Source organism: Sparus aurata, chromosome 1 (genome assembly GCF_900880675.1).
Source record: "Sparus aurata chromosome 1, fSpaAur1.1, whole genome shotgun sequence".
NCBI classification, from domain to species: domain Eukaryota; kingdom Metazoa; phylum Chordata; class Actinopteri; order Spariformes; family Sparidae; genus Sparus; species Sparus aurata.
In genome coordinates, this window is record NC_044187.1 from 26,436,326 (window position 1) to 26,454,992 (window position 18,667).

The 18,667-nt window shown below is 42.4% G+C and overlaps 3 protein-coding genes across 3 annotated transcripts; 1 reads left to right on the forward strand and 2 right to left on the reverse strand.

Moving 5' to 3' along the window:
* Positions 1-2,556: 2,556 nt before the first annotated feature.
* xpa (xeroderma pigmentosum, complementation group A) lies at positions 2,557-6,671 on the forward strand. The gene is made up of 5 exons (XM_030433816.1): positions 2,557-2,981; positions 3,083-3,188; positions 4,936-5,101; positions 5,289-5,406; positions 5,516-6,671. The coding sequence occupies exons 1-5, from the start codon at positions 2,699-2,701 to the stop codon at positions 5,668-5,670; spliced, it is 828 nt and encodes a 275-aa protein (XP_030289676.1). The 5' UTR covers positions 2,557-2,698; the 3' UTR covers positions 5,671-6,671.
* Positions 6,672-7,164: 493 nt separating this feature from the next.
* On the reverse strand, positions 7,165-9,619 carry LOC115590798 (NAD(P)(+)--arginine ADP-ribosyltransferase 1-like). The gene is made up of 2 exons (XM_030432230.1): positions 9,537-9,619; positions 7,165-8,394 (listed from the first exon to the last, which is right to left on the reverse strand). The coding sequence occupies exons 1-2, from the start codon at positions 9,603-9,605 to the stop codon at positions 7,489-7,491; spliced, it is 975 nt and encodes a 324-aa protein (XP_030288090.1). The 5' UTR covers positions 9,606-9,619; the 3' UTR covers positions 7,165-7,488.
* A 1,015-nt stretch (positions 9,620-10,634) lies between these two features.
* On the reverse strand, positions 10,635-15,336 carry kpna7 (karyopherin alpha 7 (importin alpha 8)). The gene is made up of 12 exons (XM_030395206.1): positions 15,176-15,336; positions 14,961-15,104; positions 14,801-14,886; positions 13,835-14,003; positions 13,499-13,598; positions 13,192-13,274; positions 12,356-12,442; positions 12,092-12,268; positions 11,761-11,994; positions 11,276-11,458; positions 11,031-11,177; positions 10,635-10,783 (listed from the first exon to the last, which is right to left on the reverse strand). Exons 1-12 carry the CDS (start codon positions 15,239-15,241, stop codon positions 10,697-10,699), a joined length of 1,563 nt encoding a protein of 520 aa, XP_030251066.1. The 5' UTR covers positions 15,242-15,336; the 3' UTR covers positions 10,635-10,696.
* Between the last annotated feature and the right edge of the window lie 3,331 nt (positions 15,337-18,667).

Below are 18,667 nucleotides of genomic sequence, written 5' to 3' on the forward strand. Positions count from 1 at the left end.
CACACTTCCATTGTTGATTTTGCCAGCTCTTACTGACAGATGTATCAGCTGAAGCTAGCTAACTAATTAGGCTAACATTCGCTACGTCAGCTGTTTTAAACACAGTTTCTGCCTCACACTTGTCAACATGATCATGCACAAAGACGCTTTGTTTTCTGGTGATGGTCTGTATGGAGTGCTAGCTGTACTTATTCCAGAGCGGGATTCTGTTGAATGCATGTAAACGGTCCATGTAGGAGCAAAAGCAGAAAGCATTGGACAAATTGCAGTCATGTCTCTCCTGTCCTGTCCCCGCCTGCCATGTCCTCTTGGCCTTGAAGTCGTGGTCTTAGTCACTTCGACACTGTCTTCCCTGTTGATAGGTTGTGTTTGGTTCCGATCCAGCTGTGTTCACTGGGAGGCTGCTGAGCCAGACAGCTAATAGGGCCACTAGCTGCAGGGCTAACTGAGCTAATTTGCTAACATCAGCTAGTAGGGACTTGTGCAATTAGTGGAATAGTTGATTAGATGCTGCACCAGAATTGCTAGTCGGTTAAACTTATTACAACTAACACAGTGGAGGTGGTAAAAGTTTTTTTTGTTTGTTTTTTTTAAACCTGTAACCTCAAGGAAATAGTTGTTATTGATTGGAAATTCTGCAGTGGTTTCCTGAGTTTTATGTTCTGTGTCACATGTGGGATAGGCTGGATTTTTGGAAGATATAAATAAACCATGAGAAAATTGATAAACCCTACTGAGTTAGAATGCATATGACAATTTCAAACTGAGTGGGAAAGTCAAAATTGCGCGCTGATAGAAAAAAGGTTCATTTAGCAATATTTCAAAATGTCTATATTGAAATCAGAATTATGTATAAGAATATATGTTCACGCTACAATCATTAAAAATATATTCTACTCTACGGTCCTGACATTGATATCAGAGGAACATCATAGAAACACACTAGAAACTGATGTTATTTGAATCATTGCATGCTGAATATCTAATCCTCCAGCCCTCATGAACCACACATAATCAGGAAATAATCAATGAGAGTTTCATTTAAGGTTCATTATTTTTATGCAAACAGAAATGGGAATGGGTAAATGAAATGAAGAGAAACACCACAGCCGACATAAACAGTAGACATAACTGTTTTTTGAGGCAGAGCACCCAGCTGAAACAGGAGATTGGCACCTGTTTCCTCTAGTGAACCGCAACTGACACATTTTATATTTTAAGAAGCAGGAGCAGCTGGATGTGAATGTTTGTTTTGCTCTCAGCTCTCCATGGTTAACTGAACTGCTGCAGGTCATGTTCTGTTAATCTGTGACGAGCATCATGGTATCAGTAGCGGCAATGGCTGGCAGAAGGACCACACATGCGGCTCATTAGCTTTGCTTACCTCCACCTATTACTGCCAGCCTACAGCACTATGAAACTAAAGCCCTTGTTTCAGACAGGCAACTTTTCATAATCTTGAGAAAATCCTCTGATCCTCACACACAGAGAGCAGGATTACTCCCGGCCCAGTGGCCCCTGCAGAAGACAAGAGTTGTGAGTTTTTAACTCAGATCATTAATGTGGACAGTTCGTGTCTGCACTGGCTGGATGGTCTCGTAAATCTTTCCTAACTGGTTTTGACGTTTGCCTGCCTGACGCTGACACGGTCAGAGATGGGTGAGATTTTTCTTTTCTGGGGTTAATCCAGTGTATGATGTGAAGGACAAGAGAGAAACAGCTCCATCCAGAGGTTTGAACACAACATGATTTCTGTTTGTGGTTCCAAACAGTGACCAGAAATCTTCAGTTTTCCCTTTCAATAACGTATTGAAATGTAAATGTACTCGCAGGAACCTGAAACACAGCAAGGGTCATTACAGTCCTCATTCACCAAATGTGTAAAGACATTTCTCTTGTCATTCCTGACAACTAGAATTTAATTTGGTCAAGCTTTGCATAGACGAATCTTAAATAGATGTTCATTTGTTTTAATGGTGATCAACTGCTTGTTAAAATGTCTAAAACCTGCTGCACCTAACGGACTCAGTGCTCTGTGTGTGAGACGATCCATGTAACATTAACACGTGCAATAGCAAACACGCGCCTTCATCTGCAGATGGTGTTTACACTGAATCAGCTGGACGCTCACTTGACTCAGAACATCAGATCAGAGAGCAGTTTTTTTCGTATTCTTTTATTGGAGCTCCCACTGAGCAGGATTGATCGCTGTATCCACATTTCCCCTCTGTTGATATAAAAAGCTCATTCTAAGGTAACAAAATCGCAATGATTCTTAGTTCCTACGTTTGAATATTATATTTCTGTGAATTGATCCCCCTAAATCCTACAGACTGAACCTTTAAATAAACATGCAATGGTTTGAAAAAGAAGAAAAAAGAAACAATATTCTAATGCGGGAATTCAAATTGTTTTTATATGAAGAACTTGTTAAGTGTCAGATCAGCAAACCTTTATGTAATTATTGAGGAGTCTTCTGGTCCCTTACATCCCGATGCCGGAGATGGCGGTAATGCACCTAAAAGTTTAAAGTAAAGAAGAAGAAGAAGAAGAAGAAGAAGAAGAAGGAGCCGGAAGTGTGCAACTGTCAGTTTTGTAACAACATTGCAGCGTTGCTCTCTGGATGAAACAAGCACAGCCTGGTGTTCAGAGTTATTTTATACACTTCTATGTGCTGATCGTGGTGTAAGAGACCAGCATGGACCCGTCGGAGGCAGGGGGGCCGGATGCAGCCGGTCCCGGTCCAGAACAGACTCCCAAACCCGAGCTTTCTGCAGCGATGCGGGCGAAGATCGAGCGGAACCGGCAGCGAGCGTTGATGCTCCGGCAAGCCAGACTAGCGAGCCGCTCTTTGTCCACCGTGGAGGGAGCAACCTCGGCCAAAGTGTCCAGGACCATCGACTCCGGAGCCGGCTTCTTCATCGAGGAGGAGGAGGACGGAGAGGAGGAGAAGAGGACCAGGAAGGTTGTGCATCAGCCAGGTGTGTGTGTGTGTGTGTGTGTGCGCGCGCGCGCGCGCGTATTTAGCATCTCGAGTGTGTGCATACGTGCTCATTTACGCGTGTGTGTGTGTGGTTACCAGCTCCTGTGATTGAGGCAGACTACCTGGTGTGTGATGACTGTCAAAAACCCTTTATGGACTCCTACCTCAGCAACAGCTTTGACCTGGCTGTGTGTGACAAGTGCAGGTATATGCACACGCACACACACAAACACACACACACACACAATAGTTTTTCTGTAGTGTTTGGCATTTTTTATACACTTTATATGCTTTTTATTCCATCACCTCAGTAGTTTCTGTATGTTTAATTTTTAATGGTCAAAATAAAGATGAAAGACATGTTATTTTAGTGTTCCTCTGCTGCAACTACAGTTTAAACATTGTTGATGACAAATTCTTAACATGCTGTGGTATTTTTGTTGAAATTTCAAAGAATACAGAATAAATTATGTTAATGATGTCTTTATTATTCTGATTTTACTCATATTCAGGATCTGGCCAGAATTTCATGTATATGACAGTACGATTAGGCCTACTTTCCAAAATGGTTCCAAAAGTGCATTTTGTATGTTATTTGTAAATAATAATATACATTTAACTTTTTAATCTACACTATATTGCCAAAAGTATTCACTCGTCCGTCAATCGCTACAGACCTCCAAACTTCATGTGGCCTTCAGATTAGCTCAAGAACAGTGCGTAGAGAGCTTCATGGAATGGGTTTCCATGGCCGAGCAGCTGCATCCAAGCCATGCATCAGCAAGTGCAATGCAAAGCATCAGATGCAGTGGTGTAAAGCACGCTGCCACTGGACTCTAGAGCAGTGGAGACGCATTCTCTGGAGAGACGAATCGTGCTTCTCCATCTGGCAATCTGATGGACGAGTCTCGGTTTGGCGGTTGCCAGGACAACGGTACTGGTCTGACTGCATTGTGCCAAGTGTAAAGTTTGGTGGAGGGGGATTATGCTGTGGGGTTGTTTTTCAGGAGCTGTGTTGGCCCCTTAGTTCCAGTGAAAGGAACTCTTAATGCTTCAGCATACCAAGAGATGTTGGACAATTCCATAATCCCAAATTTGTGGAAACAGTTTGGGGATGGCCCCTTCTTGTTCCAACATGACTGTGCACCAGTGCACAAAGCAAGGTCCATAAAGACATGTATGAGAGAGTTTGGTGTGGATGAACTTGACTGGCCCGCACGGAGTCCTGACCTCAACCCAATAGAACACCTTTGGGATGAATTAGAGCAGAGACTGAGAGCCAGGCCTTCCCGTCCAACATCAGTGTGTGACTTACAAATGCTCTTCTGGAAGAATGGTAAAAAATTCCCATAAACACACTCCTAAACCTTGTGGAAAGCCTTCCAAGAAGGGTTGAAGTTGTTATAGCTGCAAAGGGTGGAGCGACGTCATATTAAACCCAGGGATTAAGAATGGGATGTCACTTAAATTCATATGCGAGTCAAGGCAGGTGAGCGAATACTTTTGGAAATATAATGAATGACGTCCAGTTGCGTAGGGGGTCGTGTCTGATTAGTACAACATAGAGTTAAAGTTAATATGATTTGCCAAAAATATTCCATTATAGATCGACTTCATGCCAAACATGTAATTTTTTATTAATTTGTCTCCAACCTTTGAATAGTTATTAAAACCATAATATAACAGTATAACTTGAATACAAATCCCAGGTCTGTAACAATTCGTCAGACATGATGTAGGTGCTGACTACAAACAAAACTCATTACATCATAACATGTTACGTGTTGAGAACTTGTATGTTGAAGTAAACATGTATGTGACGCTGTGATCCTACTCTTTCACTGAAGCTACATAGTGAGGAAACAAGAGACAGAGAAACCGTTCCCCCTGTTGAATATGAGGCTGTAAAATCATTCAGATGCTTTAACAGTGGGAGCGTCTTTCCCCCTCAGAGACAATGAGGAGAAACATAAGCTGATCTCCAGAACTGAGGCCAAGCAGCATTACCTGCTGAAGGACTGTGACCTGGACATGAGAGAACCTCCGCTCAGATTTGTACTGAAGAAAAACCCTCATAACCCACGCTGGGGAGACATGAAGCTCTACCTCAAAGTGCAGGTAGGAAGACAGGAGCGGTGAACAATGGTTTGTGTGTGTGTTTTAGTATTTAAGTTAAATCCAATGACTAAATTTAGTATTTAACAACTGATCAATGAATCCTGAGTTGCACTCTTAAACCAAACAACTGCTCATGCTGTAAGGTAATTTGTTCGCGTCTATCTGAACTATGTATCTGGGTGTCCAGGTGGAGAAGAGATGTATGGAGGTGTGGGGTTCAGAGGAGGCTCTGGAGGAGGCCAAAGAGGCGAGGGAAGATAACCGAGAGGTGCAGAAACAGAAACGCTTCAACAAGAAGGTCAAAGGTCAGTTTCCTGCTTAAGCCAGAATACTCGAACATCAGCTCTCAGGCTGCACGTTGAGCGTCGACCCGATCAACTCTGAATGTGTCGTGTGTTTGCTTTTGTGTGTCAGAGCTGCGCAGGGCGGTGAGGAGCAGCATGTGGACCAAAGACACCAGTGTTCACCAACACCAGTACGGACCAGAGGAGGTGGTGGATCCAGAGGAGGATCTCTACAAGAAGACCTGCACCACATGCGGACATGAACTCACCTACGAGAAGATGTAGATACAAACACCCCCCAACACTGACTGATACAGGTTCAGCCTACAAGGAGAAGACTAAAACTTTCCTGCCTCATACTTTGTTCTGTTTTTTGTTTTTTTTGGTATTTATTTATTTTCTATCATTAATAAAACACTCTGTCCTGATCGCATCTAATGGGCCAAATCCCTCACATATTGATACTGTAAGTCAGTATTCATTTCTCTTCTAAACGGCTGTTGACCTCAGCTGAACTCTTTTTAAGTGTATATTTTTAGGAATTATGGCACATTGCCCTTTCTGACCACTGCCTATTTCTACACTTCCTGTTACTTTTTGAGGCATTTAGAGTTTTTCAGTAGGCAAACAAGGTAAGTCACACTACTGAAACTTGAAAATACTCCCTTGCGTAAGATGGTGAATTGTGTGACCGGTCTTATGACCAGAACAAATCTGAGCATTAAGAACAAAACTGCTACCTTTTAAGAAAAATGTTAATTTTGAAAAGGGGCATCCATTTTTTGGATTTCATGTTTTTGGATACTCATCTGTGTCTGAATCCAGATGTCTTCCTTACAGCAAATCCTCACAGACTTCAGTCATATGTAATGTCAAGTCTACATATTAAAATGCAGCACCACCTCTCTTGCCTTACTGGACAGCATTATATCATAAGTCATATCTCCTCGTGGCTTAATCAACATTCATTTCCAGGATTGTTATTGGTGACCTCCACGTCATTGAACAAACGACCAATGCAAGGACCTCAGCCTGCTCTGATGTTCCTCTGAAATGGTTCATCATGAGATCTCATGATTTCAGACCGTTTCTGTGAACTAGTTTTTGATACTTCAGATATTCACTTGGTGATGGTTAAGAACTGGTGCTAAGACTTAGCTTAAGACTCATTTTGGTCATTTCTGTAAAGACTAAGATGAGATAAAATAAATGTGTAAAACATTTGATAAATCTTTGTAAAATGAATTTGTCATGTAAAAGTCTGTTTTATTAAAGTTTTGACTTAGCTTCTTGTCACTTCCATTCATCTCACATAAAGCCTTTTCCTATGGGGTCAGGATGTTATTTTTGGAGTGTGCTGTAAAGAGGGTTTGAATTCGGTCCTTAAGATACTCAAAAGATTAGAGGTTATCAGGCTGTTGGGATAAACCAATACTAATTATGATACATAAAAATGAAATATTGATATCGTGTTAACAATTCAACTACAGTAACAGTCTAGCTTGACCAGAGTGGGGCCAAGTGGCCAAAGCTGGCTCGCCATAAGGTACAAGTTGGTGGACATGAAGACAGTACAAGTGAGGGACCTCGGGATCCTACTGCTGAGGAAACTCTGAGAGGCATTTTGAAGAACTTTTTCACCTGTCATTGTGTCAGAAACAAATAAGATCAGACTTAGAAGATTAATCAGTTTTTTAATATTTAACATCTTAATAGTATAATACAATTGTTCTTTGTTTTCAGCCCATGGTCCAACATTTAGTTTTAGATTTGGCCCTCCAACAGAAAACGTTTTGGCAACCCTGGTCTACATAATCCAGCACCTCCTCAATCATTACTGATTCTTAATCACTGATCAAATGGAAGCAAATACAATGCGTGTTAATTAGTATATATTATCATTGATAACAATCCATCTGCAGAGCAGCTTCTAAATGGACCTCATGGTGAGGTGGTTTTGAATACTGTTGTCTCAGAGGTCAGGAATTAACTTTCAATATAAATAAAATCATGTTTTGATCATTTCATGACAGTACATGGTAAAAAAAAATGGTCACTGTATTTACATCTATGTATTAGATTGTATATTGTTTAAACCAGTTTCTAAAGAAGGTCCACAGCCTGACAGTTGAGACTGCTGTGGACTCCGGCGGTCTCAAGCTTGTAGACAACCTCACACTGTAAATCATTCTGTCCTGACGTATCCACAGAGACAATCTTAAACATCTCATATGGAGGAATCAGCACTTCATCTTCTTCCGAGTCAAACTCTGAATAGGACTTGAGGTAGGCACCGAAACACGTGTTGATCTCAAAGCAGGTCCTCCGTCCAAAGTGAAGCAGGTCCTTGTTTAAGGAGCTGGAGGCGAATGAGCCGAAGCGGATGGTTTGTCCTTGTTCCCCGCTGAAGAGCAGTCTGCTTCTCCGGTAGGTGGTGTAGCAGCTTCTCTGGTTGACTTTTAGGAGCCTGATGGCATCTGACAGCAGGAAGTGGAGGGCATGGAACTCAAACGAGGTCTTGTAGGAGGCCCTCCCCTTGCGGACTGCTCGGTTTAACTCATCGTACGACCCGGCCGTGTAGGCACACAGGGCCTTGAAGTGAATCCAGGACAGCGGGTCATAGATGTCCTTACTCCTCATGGCTTTGAGGGCACAGAGTTTTGTGTAGGTGGAGTGCAAACCTTCCCTGGTGCTCCTCGGGAGGTAGTGACGTTTCACCTTGATCAGCATCTTCTGGGAGCAGCCGTAGTACATGTCATCAACAGACTCTGAAGAGAGGCTCAAAGGGATTGTGATGATCCCGGATGGACCTGACGGGTCCTGTACTGAAGCACCAGACACCTTCACTGAGTCATGTGTGTTGTTCTGAATGGCAGCCTGAAAGGACATATTCTTCACTTTTACAGGCTCATCAGATGCTGGGGATGGGTCCACTGCAGCCTCCTGTGGAGGTGTCGTCTCAACATGAGAACTTTTCAAAAGGGCCTTCAGGGTGACCTGTTCAGGCAACTGTAGAAAAATGAGAACATGGAGTTTATGGAGATGCAGTGTTGCAACATAAACAGTTCAACTGAGACCAGATCTGAAGCTAGAAAAAGAAAGGAGCTGCGAGGAAGACTGGCTGATATGGTTATCTTTGCTGAGTGATACCGAGGGCACCAGACTTATGACCCCAATATTTCTACAATTGTGGTTCTGACCCAGATGTGACCACATACTAGGGCTGGGTATCGGTACTCAATACTTTTCAGGTATCGACCGAAACAACCCAGTACCAAGTAGTATCGAAACTGTGCCTGTCAAACGATACCTCCAATCGATTCTTTTGTTCCCAGATGAAGAAAAAAGTGATTGTTTGTATGGTTTTGCTCCCAGCCAATCACTGCAAGCGTTCTTCGATTCAACGTGCCATGTGATTGGTCAACAGACAACAACAGTTTGGCAGGTGAGAGTGAAGTGCGGTGAAGCTGCAGAGGAGTTTTCAGCTCTCAGCACAGCAGCTTTCCAAAAAAATATAAAAAATGCCACCTAAACGGTCAAGAGTATGGCTCTTCTACGAGCCCGTGGGGCCGGGGATTAACGCCTGCAAAAAATGCGGCAAGCACATTTTTGGGAAATCTGTGAACACCAGCAACATGATCAAACATCTGATAATACATGGAGAGAACTTCAGAGTGGAGAGCAGCACGGTGTTTAGCAAGAAGCTGGCTTCAACACCAGCGTTGTCATCTCAGGACGACATAGAGCAACCGTTGATAACTCCAGGTAATATATTTTGGTTACTAGGTTAACAGTAATCGTCTATCCCGATTGTCTCAGTATCGAATGAAGTACTCAATTGGTATCGGTATTGTCTTAAGGGTACTGGTATCGGTACTGGTATCGAAACATTTCAAACGATACCCAGCCCTACCACATACTGTAGTTTTTTTTATATTTACAACCCTGCATTCAACTTAAGAATGTTAGCCTCATGCCTTTGGTATAAAACATTACTCACATTACAGGATAAGATCTGGAACTTCAAGACTTACTGGTTTTAAAATTGTAGTTTGGCAAACCATTTCAAATAATGTACCTTTTGGTTTCCAAGAACCCGAACAGTTTCACATTAGTGGATATTGTTGCATATGTAGCTGTATGCATCTTACCGTCACTGCATTCAGAAGTCTCATCCTTACACAGAGGCAGCAGAGGACAAACACACTCCTTTTCAACATGATTGAAGACGCCTTAAAACGATACAAAAGCCAGCTTTTTCCAGACTACAGTCTTTAACAGTATTATCACCAGGTAAGGGAGCAGCAGGTTCTAGTGAGGTCTGCATCATGCCAGTTGCCTTATATCCGAGCTGCCTTACAGGGCAGGGGTGGGGTTACAATGAATGACACCACGCTGTCAAACTTGTGTAGACAAAAAGGTTTTTCCCAATAATATATTTTTGGCAGCAAGCAAGATTTGTCCATTTCAATTTCAAAAAGATGGAAGTTGCAAGGTTCAGCTCACCCAAGTTACCCAATTGGTATTCACCCACATGGATGCTTTTGGTTTCACATTGTCAGAAAGACTTATACCACAGAAATGATAACTGGTGTTGCAATTTTTTTTGGGGGGGGGAAGAGGCAAACCTTAGTCTGAAAAGGGAACGTTTGTGAAGTGGTCATGAGTAATCATAAATTGAGCCAAAATAAGGCAATTCCCCTTTTGCATTTTACCAATAAGTTTTGACCTGATCTTGACTTCAGAGAAACCACTCTGATGAAATACATGTCAAAACAGGGAACCTTTTCCATTTGTCTGGGAAGTCCCTTTAACTGCACTGTCAACAATCCTATTTTTGAAATCATTTAGTCTAAAATATTTAAAAAATGCTTTGCTTGAACCCTGCCTTAGCCCAGAGAGATAACTGGGATTGGCGACCCCTTGAAAAAGAGGGGATAAAGCGTTCCATCCCCACGACCCTCACAGACAAGCGGTTGATAATGAGATGAGACTTGAATATCAGAAAAGGCTTGTGACATCAGTTCATGAAATGGTGGTAGTCCAGTCTATACACAATTTGTTGGCAATTTCTAAGCCATAGATCAGTCTTTTATACTGAGCAAATTTAAAGCATTACATTCATGATGCAACTATTGAGTATGTGAAATCTCTGCTGCAATCAGTCCTTGATTTTGTACCGTTTGTTTGCTGGATAATGTTTGTTTAAAGCTTAAATTGTAGATTTCAGATTAACATGCAGCAAAAACTTTTAGGGAACCAACTGTATGAAAGTTTATTTTCTTTTAACATGCACACAAACATTCTCAAGTTAAAATTCAAAGGTTCTTTGAACATCTGGGCTCTTAAACACAAAAGCATCCTCTGTAGTGTCGACCTTCACTCCCTCGATGTCATCCTAGAAAGACGAGAGGGAAAAGGTTTCGTCAAACACCAACTCAAACTTCAGCATAAAAGAGACATTAAATTGGAGCCCTTTTACCAATCATGGACTCCCTCGCCATCAGATACAGACAAGTTTACTGCAAAGTTTAATAAAATTTAAACCTGATGTTGTAAAGCTGCATAAAGAAAAACCCTTTAAAATAATCTGCTCATGCACCAGATTAAAATGTAGATAGTTTGTTGTGTGATCAGACACTTACATCACCAAAGTACCGCTCAATGAGATTATGAGCAGCCTGGTACACCGTATCGTTGTCATGGTTCTGCAGCGTCTCAATGCGGTCCAGTCCTCCCAGCTCTTCAACCAGCAGGCTGAGTTTCTCCGTCTCACCAAGTTTCTCTGCAGCCTGAAAAGTCACGCACAGCAAGTGAAACCATCTGACCTTCCAGGTTCCTTGGCAATTTTGAACAGTTTTATGCAAATAATCAGTAGTTATCCCCTTACCATGAAGATGTTATTGATGGCATCCAGTATGACCAGAATGACTTTAGCATCTTTGACCTGCAGCAGGTTGATGATCGCCTCCAGAGCTCCACACTGCACCAGAGTAACCACCTGCTCCACAGTGCCCCCACTGGTGAAGTTTGTCACTGCCCACACTGCCTCCCTTTGAGTCTTGAAGTCACCCTGAGAATTGACCATAGCATCAGCTTCTTCCAATATAGTGATTTGCCATTGCTCATAAAAATGAACATTTTCAAATTTATTCAAAGGCTGCCAAGATAAGGCATGTTGTTAGAAACCATGTAATGACATGCAAGCACAGGTGGTACGAACATTAACTGCTTCTAGTTAAATCCCAGTATGCTGCAAGTGTTTGTCAAGTCAACATGCACAAAACCAGGATCCTGAAGCTACCACTTGTCAAATTGCTAGAGTAAAAATGTTTGTTTCACCATCCACATGCACTCCTGTAGTTCATAACTCACATTTCTGAGCTGCTCCACCAGTGGAGGGAGCAGGCCACAGGTGATGACCTGTTGGATTTGCTTACAGGGCCCTGCAGCAATGTTGGACAATGCCCACGCTGCCTCCTTTTGCACGCTGGCCTTTGGGTGTCTCATCAGTTGAGGGAGGATGTTCAGAACCCCAGCATCAACGGCTGCCTGGGTCTGCAGGTCTGAGCCGCTCACTATATTCCCAATGGAGCGGAGAGCCGGGGTCTGCGGGTCAGAGGGGTAAACTCTGAATACCTCACAACAGAACATTTCATGTTAGAAAGGGTTTTTCAGAGGGCTAAATGAGCCAAGACAACGCTACCATGACACTGAGCTCCTTGTGGCTCATGAGCTCCACCAGTCGAGGGATGATGCCAGTTTTTACCACAACATCAATACGGTCATTGTCACCATCTGAGAGATAGGAGATCGCCCAGCATGCATCAGACAAGATGTCCTTATCACTGAGGTGGAGCAGCTGGATCAGCGAGGGAAGCACCTGAAGGAACAGTTTGAGCATCACCTTTCTGGACTCTGAATGCAGCACTGGGTGTCAAAGATGCTCAGACCTCTGATGGTCACTTACCTGCATGACTGCAGACAATGGTGGACACGGGTTCTTATTGCGACACAAGTTGGACAATGTCCATGTTAGATTGCGGAGGTAGCCAACCTGGAATGATTGAGCAATATGATAGACATACAGCAGCAAAATTTTGACTCCTTGCCTACAGCTGAGGAAAGATTGGGAGCTCCGATTTGACACAAAGTTCTTTAAAAAAAAAAAAGAAAGTGCTGGGAAAGTCTGAAAATACAAAATCTTGGAGTCAAAGGCGTAAGCTAACACAACCCTCACTTTCTAGGGTTTGTAGAGATGGGAAAGATTCCCATGTAAACATCTTGTGAGCATTCATGTCATCAAGATTGGAGGTTGTCATGCAAAGATCAAAATACTGTGGATTCATCACTGTATCCACTACACCTGGGTACATTATTGAACTGTATTTGCAAGACATTGACATTTTAGCTGCTCTGGCATTTGCAAATGAAGTTGGACATCATTTTTTTAGAAAAATCTGAGCTTTAGTTTCAAGTATGACTTGCATGTTGATATAACTGATATTCCAATATGACAAACCGCATGAGTATACCCATGTACACAACGTGTGTCTGCTTGGAGCTCCATTACTCACTACTGGCATAACAAACCTGCAGTGCTAGATTTTGAAAGAAAATCAAGGAAAAAATAAATCACTTGCTCTCCTGCATTAGTTTTACTTAAAAAAACAAACATCCATCACGACTTGATAGTGTTACATTAGTGCAACAGGTGGAGTACGCCGAGAAGCCTGGAGTAAATGTGGTCCGTGTAGATAACCCTCGACACGTACTTGGCACCAGCCTTGTACAGTTTTGACTTACTGGTGTGTCTGGAGAGATACGGGACAGTAGGGCCGGAATTACATTGCACTCAATCAGGACGTCTCGATAAGCTGGACCATCACCTGTCAAGAAATCACATTTTGTGGCATTAGAACAGCAACAATGAGATCAGTCTGTATTCAAGGCAATATTTTATATGCTGAGCCATAGTGGAAATGAGACCAGTTAACTGTCCATAAGGTCGACCACCATTTTCCAGTTGTCCTTTCAGTAACTCAACATCCAGATTTAACAGTTATATTGATCCAAAGTCGAATTCAGACATGACAAAAATATGTTATTTTACCTGCAATGTTTCCGAGAGCCCAGACAGCCTGTTCACTGATGTGCAACATTGGTGATGTCAGCAAGGAGATGAAAGCAGGAACGGCCCCATGTTCCACCACCTGAGACAGAAATGTACATGTTCAACTGAGCCACTCAGGAAAAAAAAAAAGAAAAAATTGGCCTCCATCAATTGCGTCTATCAAGTTAAAATCCATTTTAAAGAGTTTTAAGTTTCAGGCATAATATAAAAGTTGACAACCTAAGTTGCAGTTGAAATGGAAAAAAAGAAAAAAAAAAAAAAAAAAAACACATTAGGCTAGCCATGCTTCATACGACTTCAGTTCTGTGTTCCCACCTGTTGAGTATGCCAAGACGTTCCAGAGGCGATGTTCGTGAGAGCCCAAGCCGCTTCAAACTGCAGAGTTGGCTCATCATCCATACTCAGGAAGGAGACAAAGCGAGAGAGTAGACCTGCATCTATGATCTCCTTCAGAGGAGGGTTACGCTCCTGAGAAAGCAGCTTCCTAAGGATAGGGTGAAGGAAATTTACTACAGTGATGAACACTTTAGTTTCTCCTGCCTCCATTAGTTTCGATGGAACATTGGAGAGTTATGCACAAACACAATTGTGAGTAACTGGCATGAAATATGAAAATGTCACAATTATGCCAGCCTAAACAATTTTGATTTGCAATCAATATGCTTAAAACTGAAAGAAAAAAAAATCACTTCACATGTTCATAGATTTACATAAATTTTAAAATCATAGGATTTTTCAGAGTCTTTTAAGTCACTCATGTGACAATGGCATCAGTGCTTATCCCAATCGTGGAAATTCACCTGAGACTTATCCTGAGTTCTTCTATGAGTTCTAATAAAATCTCATTGTCCCATCTTTGTCAGTAGTGTGAGAAAATTGAGAGAGATACCCTTACAATCCCTTCTAAGGCCCAAGTAGCTAACTTCATGTGCTGCATTTCTTCTGCAAACTGTCAAAAACTAATGAACAAGCAAAAAAAAAAAGCAAAAAAAAAAAGGAAGCAGATGAAACAAGTATTGTAATTTCTGTTTGAGAATAGTCTTTCATTTTATGGGTTTAGGCCAGTTTTCTGTTTAACAGGTTATAGCAGTCATTAACTGGCACTAAAGTCACATGAGACCATTTTAATCTTAACCACACAGCAGTGTTGCCATAAATGCATCGTGACATTCTGCTTGGTGGCGTCCACTCATGCAGCTGGTGCCCCTTTAATTCCCTTCACACCTGCCCCTCAACCAGCTCTGGTCCGCTACTGTTAAGAGGTCCTTCCTGATGGCTCACCTGGCTGCCTGACAGCCTCGGGTTTGGGACTCCTTGCATTCGCAGTTCACAGCTTTAATGATATCCTCGATGGATAAAGTGGTCACCTGAACGACAGACAGGCTGTTAGAGATTCAAGTAGCTTGCATTAAATCTTTTAAATAGGTTTCTGTGAGCGGACCATCTCGTTAGAGGTGTAGTCAGGAGACAGGGCATCCTCGTCCGGCAGAGATGACAGCGTTATATTTCTTCTCTTCAGGAAACTCTCACTCTTGTGCGCTTTGCGCAGCTCCACGCACTCCGTGATCCTTTTCTCCCTAAGTTTCTGCAATAAGCCAAGATACAGTGTGCGTAAAAAGCAATCATAAACATGACTCGACAAAAGAAAGAACTTACAGCAGGATCCTTCCCCTTGTTTTTGAATTTAGTGAGGCGCTCGTCGGTCATGTTCTTGGTGGGCATGGTGGACACGTCCTCTCTGCTTGAGACACACAGGTGAAAACGCACCGAAGCCTTCAGCAGGGAGGTTATAACGGGCAGAGCCGCCTCAGGTGATTCTAATTACCTGTGATTGATGTCGCACCCCTGTCAATCTATTCACTTGCAGCTGTGCGCATTTCACGCAGCCAGCTCATCTCTATGTTTGACGCACATCTGGGAATCCGTTTCTTTGCAGCATGTACAGAAGAACTGACTGTGTCTGTGACAGGACGTAGGCGGAACGGCTGTTTTTTAAAGCACAAAAGTATTTAGTAAATTGCGCAAAAATCCCTGCGCAAACCCACGAAGTCATGATTTAAGGACAGCTCGTTATTATTATTTTATATATATATATATATATATATATATATATATATATATATATATATATATATATATACAGGGTACATATATATATATATATATATATATATATATATATATATATATATATATATATACAGGGTATATATATATATATAAAGGAATGCAAAAAACAAATGCGCTCTCATACTCAAACGGTGTGAGGAGGTGTTAGGTAGTCTGGATTCAACTGATCCTCTTATTTCCTGGTCATGACTCGTGTGATATGAGTTTCGTGGATCAAGAGTCACTAATGAGCTGAACAACAACATGTACAGTCACATATTCAACTGCAGCCGCTAGGCTTTAATTCAACAATGTGAATACTGCGACGATAGGTGGCAGCAGAGCACAGCTTTCATCTGTTTTACCATGTGCCAAGGTCAGTGATGATGTGTGAGGTATGGCCAAATGACGGGCAACTAAAAAGGGATCCTGTGAGTTTAGATTGTATCTTAAGTCAGAGTACTGTTACGTCATTGCAGCAAAAAGAGTGGAGGCCGCAAAACATACGAAAATGAATAGATATAATGTGGAAGAGAAGAAAGAGACTGAGAGAGAAAATGAGGCAGACAGTGATGGAGTCGCGTCTTCCTGCGTAACAACCAGGAAGGGCCGAACAATGGCAGCCGGAGTGGAGGTTTCCCCCTGACCAAGTTATAATCACTTCCTCTCGATAACATAAGTACACACACACACACACACACACACACACATGATCATGTGACTGAGTACTTCACCTCATGTGAAAACACTCCGGAGCCTCACCACAACCCTTCTCAGGGTTTTCTTTGAAGCAACACCTTAACCATTCTTTCTCACACCTCACACTCGCTCTCTCTCTCTCTCTCTCTCTCACTCACACACACACACACACACACACACACACACACACACACACACACACACACACACAGGCCATCACAACAACTAACTGCTGCCAAAGGAAGTTGCCTTAGCTAGTTAGCTCAGTTAGCCGTGCAGCTAGCAGCTCGAACTGGAAGCTCAGGGACGAGGGGATTGTTAGTGTTTACAGCATTAGCACAGGAGCTTTGGGCTGGGCTGGGGCTAGCTAACCCTGTAGCTTAAGGAGATATTTCTGTCATGTGTTTGGGCCTTCTAAACAGTTTAAAAGTGAGCTCTGCAAGTGAAGCTCAGAGGCAGGAACACTACGAACACAATGATCACAAGCAACACGGGACTGGCGTGGGGAAACAGAGCAGACGGGCCGACAAACAGTGAGGGAACGACACAGGCTTAAAAACAAACTAAACTACTGAGGGGAGGAGGTGCAGGTGGAGAGACACTGTGAACAGGGCAGTGCTAACTAGGCTAATGTGAGACAGGTGTGGGAGGAAAATCAGACTTGGGAGGAACACAAGAAGGAAACAGAACTCTTGGAACACAGGTGGGCAGGAAGCAGAAAGTGACAGCAAGTTATGACTCAGAAGTGAAGGAAACAAATATTCCACCTTTTTTATCCCAGAAGTAGGTTGTTGGTTTGATTCTCTCTGCTTAAACTGCCTGAGTTAAAACTTTTTTAGTGAGATAAGACTATTTTTATTCCTACAGACATTACTAACATAATGTTCAAAGCACCAGAATGAGACTGAACCTCCTCAGCATTTGGCCTGCAGGCTGCCAGATGTATAGATCAGGTGTAAGCTGTTCACGTTGGCTTATTTTGAAGTTGAGAAGTTGCCCCCTGGTAGCCAAAGATACATTCGAGCAGCTTTGAGAAGGAACACTTTTCCCACCTTTACTCGTCTGTAATTGGCCATCTTTGGGTTTTCATTGCTTGAGAACATGTTGGATTGGTTCAGAAACAGACTTGAAGAGGCAATAGAGGGATGGACCTATCCTGGACTTCAGGTTGGTTGAAGAGTTTCGTTGGATTTACCTTCTCTTCTTTGGGGAGTTTATGTGCATTAGTTTAGCGGCCTAAGTTTGTGCGAAAGTGCGATTTTTGCAGCCGGTCCAGGATCATTTAAAAGTGCGGAGCAGCAGCCACTTCACAGGGCGAAAATGAAATCATGAAAAATAATTGAAGGAAAAGGATGTTTCCCCTTATCTCGACACTTTCTCCTCTGCTCTGTTTTCTTATGCCTGCTTCAACTGTTAGTGATTTCCCTCTGTCAGGCGTGGGAAAACAGAGATGGATGATTTCATTTGTTCTCATGCTCTGAGGCTACTTTTATACCGTCATTACCATAGAGGTCAGAATGTCCTTCAGAGGACGACTGGACGGTGTGAGCCTCCCCCAGAGGTATAAAAAAACGACACTGCTTTCAGAAAAACTAAAATATCTTGCCATGATTCACGGTATAACGACCTGTTGATGTGGCATTTTCTGGTGTCTGTGTGTGTCTGTGTGTGTGTGTGTGTGTGTCTGCGTGTGTGAGCTGGTCTGGTTGCCCATGAGATCATCCTGCTGGACTTTTGACCCGGAAATGCTTATGAGTCCTCAGAGACACATTGAAGGGTGTGGAGTGTTTCTAACTCCTTGTTAGTCTGAACAATGTGAGGTGAGTGGAGGAAATTCCTCTGTGCAGGTTCAAGGTTTCACACACACTCACACACACACACACACACATATTGTACTGTACATACATACAAAGTCAGAACGCAGAAAAAGTCACTTTCACCTGATCGCACATAGAAATAACTTAAATGAAAACAAGATAAACGAATACAAATAACTGATCTATAACTGAGCTATTAATTTTGTTCTTCTTTAATATTTGAGTTGAAGAGACATGAAATACAGGCTCAAAAAAATAAATGCATACAGCTTGTCTGGCATAGTTGAAGTCTCCAGAAGCTCAAAGATCTCAAAAGTTCTTTAAAAATAGAAAAAATAGAGCTATTTACCTAATCTTTACTGTAGCTGCTGAGCTACTAGCTGCTTGTGGTTGAGTCTTCAGTGTGATGTTGTTTAATGTCCCCAGCAACCTCTGTAGTCTTATTTACCCTCTTGTCAGCAACTGCTGCTGTTCGAAAGACACATTCACCCTTTAAAATTCACAGGCGAGGTATTTGCTGACG

Coding starts and splice junctions, on each gene's coding strand:
- xpa (XM_030433816.1), top strand. CDS start 2,699: ATGGACCCGTCGGAGGCAGGGGGGCCGGATGCAGCCGGTCCCGGTCCA. Junction 2,982..3,082: donor GAAGGTTGTGCATCAGCCAG/GTGTGTGTGTGT, acceptor TGTGGTTACCAG/CTCCTGTGATTGAGGCAGAC. Junction 3,189..4,935: donor GCTGTGTGTGACAAGTGCAG/GTATATGCACAC, acceptor TTTCCCCCTCAG/AGACAATGAGGAGAAACATA.
- LOC115590798 (XM_030432230.1), bottom strand. CDS start 9,605: ATGTTGAAAAGGAGTGTGTTTGTCCTCTGCTGCCTCTGTGTAAGGATG. Junction 8,395..9,536: donor GACTTCTGAATGCAGTGACG/GTAAGATGCATA, acceptor ATTTTTCTACAG/TTGCCTGAACAGGTCACCCT.
- kpna7 (XM_030395206.1), bottom strand. CDS start 15,241: ATGCCCACCAAGAACATGACCGACGAGCGCCTCACTAAATTCAAAAAC. Junction 11,995..12,091: donor ACAAGGAGCTCAGTGTCATG/GTAGCGTTGTCT, acceptor TCTGACCCGCAG/ACCCCGGCTCTCCGCTCCAT. Junction 10,784..11,030: donor TTGAGCGGTACTTTGGTGAT/GTAAGTGTCTGA, acceptor TCGTCTTTCTAG/GATGACATCGAGGGAGTGAA.